The 10269-nt window shown below is 36.9% G+C and overlaps 1 protein-coding gene across 1 annotated transcript; it reads left to right on the forward strand.

Annotated features, from left to right (window-relative positions):
- Positions 1-353: 353 nt before the first annotated feature.
- On the forward strand, positions 354-7786 carry LOC106712416 (importin-5). Its single transcript, XM_014504976.2, has 18 exons — positions 354-517; positions 1120-1353; positions 1598-1740; positions 1850-2051; positions 2463-2588; positions 3101-3312; positions 3578-3809; positions 3929-4072; positions 4158-4277; positions 4667-4862; positions 5022-5174; positions 5263-5436; positions 5543-5847; positions 5951-6091; positions 6193-6412; positions 6724-7024; positions 7169-7382; positions 7532-7786. Exons 1-18 carry the CDS (start codon positions 437-439, stop codon positions 7613-7615), a joined length of 3282 nt encoding a protein of 1093 aa, XP_014360462.1. The 5' UTR covers positions 354-436; the 3' UTR covers positions 7616-7786.
- The last annotated feature ends 2483 nt before the right edge of the window (positions 7787-10269 follow it).

The raw sequence follows: 10269 nt of genomic DNA on the forward strand, positions 1-10269 counted from the left end.
TTTTGGTGCACAATCCTACCTACAATTTTTTATGGTAAATTAAAATTTTGTCTGAAAAGACTACATATCTTTTTTATTAAAAAAATAGAGATACATTTTTATTTAAAACTTATTTTTGGTAAAAATTCGTCAACACTGAACAAAACTTTTCTGAACCTGTACTGAGTGTACGAAGAGTTTTAGCATTGTTTACTAATTTTCAAACAAATATTTTACCCAGAGAAGAATGTATATGTTCAATTATATTTTTAGCTATATCTGTATCTGTATATTTACGGATATTGATTTATGTAATATTACAAAATGAAAATTTTAATAATTTTGGTAATTACATGTTGCATAGGGTATTTGAAAATATGACTGGCAACACAATGGAACAGTGAGCAGCAGCATTAAATTTTATGAAAAAAATTGGGCCTTTTTGAAGAGGTTCAACATGGCAGGAGATCAGGCGCAGTTTTACCAATTATTAAATACATTATTGTCTACAGATAATGATATCCGACAGCAAGCCGAAGTGAGTATTTGTACATTTTTATGAATTTCTTCAATACTTTGTACATATGATGTTGTTAAATTACGTATTAACTGTAAAAACTAGGCGTTATGGCCTCGTGTCGGAACGTGGTCATGGAGGACTATTATTTTAAAACTATGTTAGAACAACTTATAGCGTTGAATTTTGTTAACACAAGCAAATATATTGCATTGAAATCACCGAGCTGATTATGCATTTTTCTTAAAATACTAACTAGTATGAGAAAACTCAGTTACATATAAGCATGTGGGTACTCCCATACACGTTTTAATTAGTCTAAATAAAGTACTTAAAATTAATTAATTTCTGTTTAATATAAATGAGGTGTTACATATTATTTTTATTTCTTTTTAAAGTTTGTAAATGTTTTATGTTAATAATTTTTCGTCATTTTAATATACTCAATTTTAAATAGACAATTTTTCTCTGAGGAAGTAATTTGAAAACTTATTAGGTATATTATTATTCATTTTATTTCATAGTAATTATTTTTCATTTTTCATTTTCATATTACATTTTATGTTATAAAGATTCTCCTTGGAATAATAAAGTTAATATTTAATGACTGTATTTTCATTTAGGATGCTTACAACAACATACCGACAGAGACAAAGGTGGTACATCTAGTGGGGGCCATTCAAAATGGAGACATTAGTGAAGAAGCCAGGCAAACAGCAGCTGTGCTGCTGCGGCGATTGCTCAGTGCGGAATTCTTTGAATTTTTCCCAAAATTACCTTTTGATCAACAGACAATGCTTAGGGAACAGTTGCTACTTACACTTCAAATGAATGTTAGTCAACAGTTACGAAGAAAGGTAAAGAGCTTTATACTTAATTTATTTTTCTTCCCTTGTAATGCTCCCATGTAATTTTAAATTAATAATTATGTTAAATTTTACTTTGGGTTGAAACCAGAATGGACTGAAAAATGTAACTAATGAAAATCCCAATCAAGATAGTTAATCTGAAAAAAACCTATAGTTCTCATACTTGTTAATAGATGTCAATGACTCGTGTTCTTCAAAAAGGTATGACTAACAATTTATCTTTGTGTTTTAGATATGTGATGTAGTGTCTGAGCTTGCCAGAAATCATATAGATGATGATGGTGTCAACCAATGGCCTGAATTTCTACAGTTCATGTTCCACTGCGCCAGTTCACAAAATCCTGACATTAAAGAGGCCGGAATAAGGATGTTCACGTAAGTTGTGAGAGGTTAAAATGACTTGATATTAACATTGTTAATGCAATTCAAAATGTTTTCTATCTTACTGTGTAAGAACTGATTTACCAGTACCATTTACAAACAGGTCGGTGCCTGGAGTATTTGGCAACAGACAAAATGAGAATTTGGATGTCATCAAACAAATGCTGCTGTCATCACTGCAACCCACTGAAACAGAAGCTCTGCGCATGCAGGCTGTTAAAGCTGTGGGAGCATTCATCCTATTGCATGACAAGGAGTCTACTATACAGAAGCACTTCAGTGACTTGCTACTGCCACTCATGCAAGTTAGTAAATTTTATTACCATTCTTAATTCTAGTACTGGAATCACAGTAAAGAAAAATTGTCTGCTAATATTTATTTTCAAAAGCTGCCCCCATACCTTCTGGAAGTCATAAATATTATGATTGTTTGGCATTTTGATGCTTGTCTTCTTAATCCAATACTCATGTTTTAGCTTTTTAAAGTACTGTTTATAAAATATGCACATTAACTCCTACATGCACTTTTCAATATGAAAAGTGTTTATTGCCAAGATGTGCTAAAGTATATTACATTGAGGATTTCGCTAACACTTTCCTGTTAATAGGATTGAGTTTGATAGTAGCCCTCAATACAATTATTTTATCTATAGTTAAATTATGAATTACATGCAAAAATATATATTTGCGTGTATTTTAAAGATGTATGTTACTAGGTGGTGGTACAGTCTATAGAGAAGACTGATGATGACTCAGCTCTTAAAGTTCTCATTGAGCTGGCTGAATCTGCCCCAAGGTTCCTGCGGCCACAGTTGGAGACAATCTTTGAAGTTGGTATAAAGGTATGTAATAGGATTCTGTCATATACCTCTGTGTTACGTAACAATGTCAGAAACCATATCAATGCAGTTTATTTGATGTTAGATCATTAGCAAGTATTTTTAAATAGGTCCAATATTATTATTAGAACATCTTATTATACTTAACATTATTTCGATTTGTTACTAAAAACCAAAAGGTTTACCTACCTAAATATAATCTAGGTAACAATACATTTTTTTTTAAATCACATTGTTTTGGTGATGCACTGGCAAAAAATTATTTTCTTCCATTCTATTAATGGATGGACAAAATTCTATGTATTTGAATTGTAAATTTGATCTGTGGTTATTTTGATATTGTTTAGTCCAGTTATGTTAGAAGTCACAACATCAATGATAACACCTTATCATATTGTTACAACATTCATATGAAATGTGATAACCTGATGTTAGATTTAATTTTATTTGTTATAAATGATACTTCTTCATCAAAATGTGTTGAACAAATAATATGCCCTATTCTGCTTTTGTAGGTAGTAGGGGATACAGAGGCGGACGACAACTGGCGTCAGCTGGCGCTGGAGGCGCTGGTAACATTATGCGAAACGGCACCGGCGATGGTGCGTAAGCAGGTACCAGTGGCGATTCGCAGACTGACGCCACTCGTGCTGGCCATGATGTGCGAACTGGACGACGAGCCCGACTGGTCTGTGCAGGATGACGTAGCTGATGACGATAACGATTTGTAAGTCAATTAACCAACAACAACAATATTTTTATACAAACAGTATCCAGTAAGATTTATATTATTTGGTTAAGCTATCTACAAATAGTTTTGGCAGAATAAATCTTACAAGAACAATATTGAGATAATTAGCATCTTTTCTTATTATAAGTTAAGATGTCAGTCCCTCAATTACATATTGCATAATTAATATTATTAAAAATATGTTTACTATATAACCCTACAATTTTTAAACATGGTGTAATAACAGTTTTTAAAATTACAGAAACTATGTGACAGCAGAATCTGCACTCGACCGCATGTGTTGTGGTCTGGGAGGAAAGATAATGTTAGGCTTGATAGTTGGGCAAGTGCCTGAGATGTTGAACTCGGAGGACTGGAGGAAGAGGCACGCCGCTCTTATGGCCGTCTCCTCGGCGGGCGAGGGCTGCCACAAGCAGATGGAGCAGATGCTGGACCAAGTTGTATCTGCTGTTCTCACTTATCTCACTGACCCTGTAAGTATTTATATAGTGTTGATTATGTTGTACCTAGAAAAATATCGCATTATTTAAGTGTCACCACCAATAAAAGGTGTTTATTGATTTATTGTTTGACATTAGTTTGTTATTTGCAGCATCCTAGAGTGCGCTACGCAGCATGTAATGCGATTGGACAAATGTCTACTGACTTTGCTCCAAACTTTGAAAAGAAATTCCACAGCAAAGTTGTACCTGGTCTACTGTTAGTGCTGGACGATAGTGAGAATCCTCGCGTGCAGGTAACTTATTAATCCCAAGATATTTGTAATTTAATTTTTAAATTAATATTTTATTCTTAAACTTAATATTTAACTTTATTCTTAGGCTCACGCGGCTGCGGCTTTGGTGAACTTCAGTGAAGATTGTCCAAAACCAATTTTGACTCAATATCTTGGACCTTTGATGGGCAAACTTGAAATTATTTTGACCACCAAGTTCAAAGAGGTAAGATATAAACTTAACAATTGAACACATAAATACCCATTGTATGTTAATTATGTTTAGCATTGTATGTTAAATGAATTCTAAATAAAAAGTGATAGTTACTGTTGTATTAGCTATTACAATGGTGGCTATGGCAAAACAAATAATTTTTTATTCCGATATTTTTATGGTTGCTAACTTCAGTTTCCAATGTTCGTTAGTGACAATTTTCACACACAGATTTTGTCACTTCCATAGCATTGGTAGAGTACTTGTGTCATTTGCTCCCTTTCTTGCTCTTTTATAGTAAGTTAGGGATCTCAGTTCACATACAAATATATTAAATAATTAATAGCTTTTGATTGTCTCAATATATTTACTTAATATTAGTAGTACCTATTTATTTACAGTTGGTGGAACGTGGTACCAAGTTGGTATTAGAACAGATAGTGACTACAATCGCCTCTGTTGCCGACACAGTGGAGAGTGATTTTGTACAGTACTATGACCGCTTGATGCCATGCCTCAAATACATCATTGCCAATGCAACCACAGATGAATTGAAGACACTCCGTGGCAAAACTATAGAATGTGTTAGTCTTATAGGTTAGTTGGTAATATTTTTAATATTTCCTGCCAAAACTGGTTTAAACTATATTAGCAGCAATTATATTTGATAATACATAATTAGCCTAAAATCTTTTTACAACATTTTTTATTTTAGAAATATACTTGTAACTAAAGTTTAACATATTTATTTCATAGGATTGGCTGTGGGTGAAGAGAAATTTATGGCAGACGCATCTGAAATAATGGACCTTTTGCTTAAGACGCACACTGAGGGTGAACAACTGCCTCCCGATGACCCACAAACGTCGTTCCTCATCTCTGCCTGGTCGCGGATTTGTAGAATTATGGGTAATAACACATTTTATATATTAATACATTAGTGTTTGTGTTTATTTCGTTTATATAATAAATTACTCATAACTTTTTGTGTGTTTAGGCAAAAAATTTGCACGTTACCTGCCCATGGTCATGGAGCCTGTCCTGCGCACAGCTGCAATGAAACCTGAAGTGGCTCTACTTGACAATGATGAAATCAAGATCATTGAAGGCGATCTTGATTGGCATTTTGTCACCCTCGGTGAACAACAAAACTTTGGTATTAAAACTGCAGGTAAGGACTACAGAATTTCTAAAGTATACTGTGTTAGTAATGAATAAAATTAAATTACTTTATAATATTTTCTGGAATTATGTATAAAGTTCAAATCATTTCCCAGGTCTTGAAGATAAAGCATCTGCCTGTGACATGCTTGTATGTTATGCTCGTGAATTGAAGGAGGAGTTTGCAGACTACGCTGAAGAAGTAGTTAAACTTATGGTGCCAATGTTGAAGTTCTACTTCCACGATAACGTGCGCACAGCCGCTGCGGAGTCACTGCCCTACTTGCTGGAGTGCGCGCGCACACGCGGCCCGCAGTACATACAGGGCATGTGGGCCTATATACTGCCCGAGCTGTTAAAAGCAATTGACTCTGAACCTGAACAGGAGGTGCAAGTCGAACTTCTTAATAGTTTAGCCAAGGTAGGGCTATTTTGCAGCATTTATACTATTGAATAATATCAAGTTCACTTGTTCAAATTGACTCATTCAATTTCATTTCTTGATTTGTTTACTTAATTTGCAGTGTATTGAGTTGCTGGGGACTGGATGCTTGTCGACCGAAAGCATGGAGGAAGTGCTACGCATCCTCAACAAACTTCTCACAGAGCATTTCAAACGTGCTACTGAACGTCGCCAGAAGCGTGCCGACGAAGATTATGACGAGGTAAATATTTTCTTATTTCTTGATAAATGATACGGTCACTGTTTTGTTTTTATTTTGGAACATAAATATTTTTGTTGATGACATGTTATGAATGTTGTCAGGTGGTGGAGGAGCAGCTCGCGGACGAGGATAATGAGGACGTGTACGGACTGTCGCGCGTGGCGGACGTGCTGCACGCGCTCATGTCGGCCTACCGCGAGAACTTCTTCCCGCACCTCGACTCGCTGCTGCCGCACCTCATCCAGCTGCTCGCGCCCGGACGCGCCTACTCCGACAGACAGTGGGCCATTTGCATCTTTGATGACGTCATTGAATTTGGAGGTAATTGATTTCAGTGGGTTGCTAATTGGCTCAGTCTTTGTCAATAATTTAATTGACTTTTGTATATTTTATCTGTGTTTTGTCACATTTGCCTTGTAAATATCTTGCATGAACACATGATATGAAAAACTTAAAACACGCAGCATTAGGGTTAAAAGAAATCTTGAGAATATGAACTACCTGAAATATTTAAAAGTTCTCATGTTGCGAGAATAATCACAAATAAAAAAAATTGTTTAAATTCAGGAAATCCTCGTTTACCGCGGCAAAAATTTGAATCTTCATTTGTATTTCGAAATAATTTTTTGTAGGTCCGGCATGCATAAAATACCAGGATATATTCCTGGAGCCGATGCTGAGTGGTCTGGTGGCGGCGGAGGCAGAGGTGCGTCAGGCTGCAGCTTACGGCTGCGGCGTGCTGGCGCAGTTTGGAGGCGTGCAGTTCGCGGCGGCGTGTGCTCGCGCTGCGCGGCTACTCGCCGATGTCGTTAACGCACCCGACTCGCGCAACATCGAGAACTTGAACGCGACCGAGAATGCCATCTCTGCTGTAGCCAAGATCATCAAATATAACCATACGCAAGTTGATAGAGACCAACTCATCACACATTGGTTAGTTTTACAATGATTTATCTCTGCCTAATATGCTTGCTAGAATTTAATGTAATTATTATTTTATTTGAAATTGGAAAAAAATATAATAATAATTATATTTATATTATATTTGTGATGTGAGAGATGTTTGTGTGATAATAGGTTAACATGGCTGCCGGTGGTGGAAGACGTGGAGGAGGCGCCGCACGTGTACTCGCTGCTGTGCGAACTGGCCGCCAGCGGTCACCCCGCGCTTGCTACCGCCGATGCCCCGCAGCGCGTTGTCGCCACGCTTGCCGAGGCCTTTTTGCGCGACGCTGTGCCCACAGACAACCCAGTTTATGCACAGATGGTGGGACTTGCAAGACAAATACAGGTTAGCAATAGGAAGTCATTAAAAAATCACTTCTAAATGTTTGTAGAGGAGATTCTTCAGTTTTTATGTTTCAAGCTGTGAATAATGCATAGAAAAAACTCTTAAAATAAAACATGGAAAATGTATCAAGTCGAACATTTGGTTTCCAGAGTAATGCTGAATTGTTCAACTCGTGCGTGATGCAGCTGAGCAGCGAGCATCAAGAAGCGCTGAAGATTGCGCTGTCCACATAGTCGTGCAGCCGCCGCGCCGCGCCGCGCCGCGCCGCGCCGCGCTGCCTGTATTTATTGCCCGCCAGCTAGCTCGCGCAACGCCGCCGGCCACTTCATCCCCAATAGCACACTTCCATTCGTTAACCGCCTGCAGGATGCTGCTATTTCTATAAATATATTCTAATCTAATAATAATGGCGTTTAACATTGTTATTTATTTATACATGTGGATTGTCTGTCCCTTACTTAGTAAACCTTAGAGGTTGGTCCCAAATAAACAGCAAATACATTTTCACTTCTATCCCTGTGGTGGATTGTTCTTCGATCTCATACTCAATCAATAAATCAGTTTGGGCTTAAATTGCTGTGATATATTTTGTACTATTTTTTTTGAGGTTTAGTCATGTTAAAGCGTTGTAGACTCCTCGTTGACGTTTAATGTCGTTTTCCAATCATTTGTTTTGGCCAATTTGTAGTGTGGATGGTCCAATTTTTATCGTTTATGGAATGCTATGTTTAGTATATGAAGTAATAGATGATTAAACAATAGTGCTAGGTACTGGGGGGTGCATATTTGGAATTGATAACATACTTGCTAATCTCCTTAAAGATTAATTGTTAATATTCTAGAAATATACGATACTTGTTATGAGTTTTACATAAATTACACAAAGTTAAGTATTGGACCATTTACAAAACCTTTACCAATTTGCCATATTTCGGCTATGTTGAGTACTTTGTGGCTGACTCCCGCATGGGCGAGACTCTGTTTTAAGAAATAATTTTATTCAGTAAATATATATAATATTATATATATACATTTCTTTGTTTAACTAAAATAAAAGTTATTGACATTAATGTTTTTATTTTATTTTCAAGATCACCATTTCTCAACTTACATACTTATGCTGTGGTCATTTGTATGATATGCGACAGAATGCAGCCACATCTTTTTTTTTATATCAAAAGAGTGCAGAGGAGCAAACGGCCGCGTATTTGCCGAACCTGGGAAGCGACCGCTACCCGGTAGACAAACGAAATTACCTACTTTAATTCAATGGAGGTGTATTACAGAAAGGATATTTCCCCTTCCCATCCTTTCCTAATAAGGGTGGCAAGAGAAAGCGGACTAAAATTAGGCCAAAGAGTATGTAACTACTTCGTAGTATTAGAATTAGGCCACCGGTACGCACACTCATCATACGAAACGCAGAACAGCTTGCATTTCACACCTCACTTCTGTGTGGTTGTGATATTTCACCGGTCGACCCGGCCCGACATTATTGTCGTTGCGGGATATACTACAGGTTTTCGGATTATCAAAGATTTTAGCTAAGTGCCTAAAGCTCATTAACACCAGTTAGACTTCGCTTCCAATAAAATATCGGGTGGCTGATAATTTAATACGAAGCTATTTACCCAACATATTTCGGAAGCGACGGCTTAGCCCACCTATTTGCTCTGAACTATAATCCCTAGAGATAATAGATGTACAAGTAGTACTCTTGTGAAAATTCTACCAACCTTTGTAATCCTTTTCAAACGAAAGATATAAGGGGTTCGGCTTTACTATTAAAGCAGCTCGAGCGGAGCATAAACTAGCGACAAAAATACATTTTATAAACTCAAAAAGCAATTTTAGTTACCATTTTAACAATAGGTATAGCTTTTTTCCATCCGTAGTAGCAATACGGCTTTGGAACTTTTATTTTGAACCGACTTCAAAAAGAAGGTCACCAATTCGACTGTATTTTTTTTAAATATTTACTCCGTCACAGACACGTAATACGTTTTTATTCAAAAAAGCAAAAATGACAATAACATTGACAGTCTAGACTAGATAAAACAACGTGTGGTACCTATACAATTGTTTAGTCAGAACTGGACTGGCCTGTCCCAGACCGTCCACACTAAGCCAGTTGCGGCGGAATGGCCGAACTGGTCTAAAAAGTAGAACGCCATCCCAGTTATCGGTCAGACTGGCTTATTGGCTTCCATGGGTGTCCACATTAGGCCAGTTGTATGTCAGTGCTGATTTCGAGCGCGACTGGCCTAGAGGTACTGAGCTGGCCTAGTGTGAACGGGATATAAAAGCCGGTATATAATCCATGCGTGCTCTGCTCTGTTTTGAACCGGTTGAAGTGCTCACACAAACTTAAACCGTTGAGCTGCAATCACCAACAGGATTAGCTGCTAACAGGTACAAATCGGGTTGAGCTATGAGCCGGTTCACTGATCTGCTTCATACATGTGAGCCGTGAGCTGATCTGCTTTAGTTTAATTTCACGAAGATTTTATGGCAATCGGAAAACTAACAATGTCACCATAGAGTATATAAAAGAATGTCACTTTGAAAGCCTAATCCTCTCAGATTAAGAACTAATCCCTAATCCTAATATTTTTAAAACTGCATAATTGTTGTTGCCATTTTCATAATTTCGCAATTCCATAAGAATATCACGGATGATGTTATGACATGTAGTTTAATTTGCTAATGTATTTAGTTGTATTGTATCAATTTAAACAGTAAGACGTTGCTACGAGAACTCAGTCATAAGTAGAAAATTGTGGCAGTCGGACTAGGGATGTTCGATCCAGGGGCTTTGTGTCATTTTTTTGCATCGTATCGGACTCGATTCAGGTATCCACTTGATTTCATACAATTTTTGGGATTA

The sequence above is a fragment of the Papilio machaon genome, chromosome 3, assembly GCF_912999745.1.
Source record: "Papilio machaon chromosome 3, ilPapMach1.1, whole genome shotgun sequence".
In the NCBI taxonomy this organism is placed as follows: Eukaryota; Metazoa; Arthropoda; class Insecta; order Lepidoptera; family Papilionidae; genus Papilio; species Papilio machaon.

What these genes read in the sequence shown, in the direction of transcription:
- LOC106712416 (XM_014504976.2), top strand. Translation starts at nt 437, where the DNA reads ATGGCAGGAGATCAGGCGCAGTTTTACCAATTATTAAATACATTATTG. An exon ending in TCACTTATCTCACTGACCCT is followed by an intron (nt 3,810 to 3,928) that starts GTAAGTATTTAT and finishes TGTTATTTGCAG; the next exon opens with CATCCTAGAGTGCGCTACGC. An exon ending in TGACGTCATTGAATTTGGAG is followed by an intron (nt 6,413 to 6,723) that starts GTAATTGATTTC and finishes AATTTTTTGTAG; the next exon opens with GTCCGGCATGCATAAAATAC.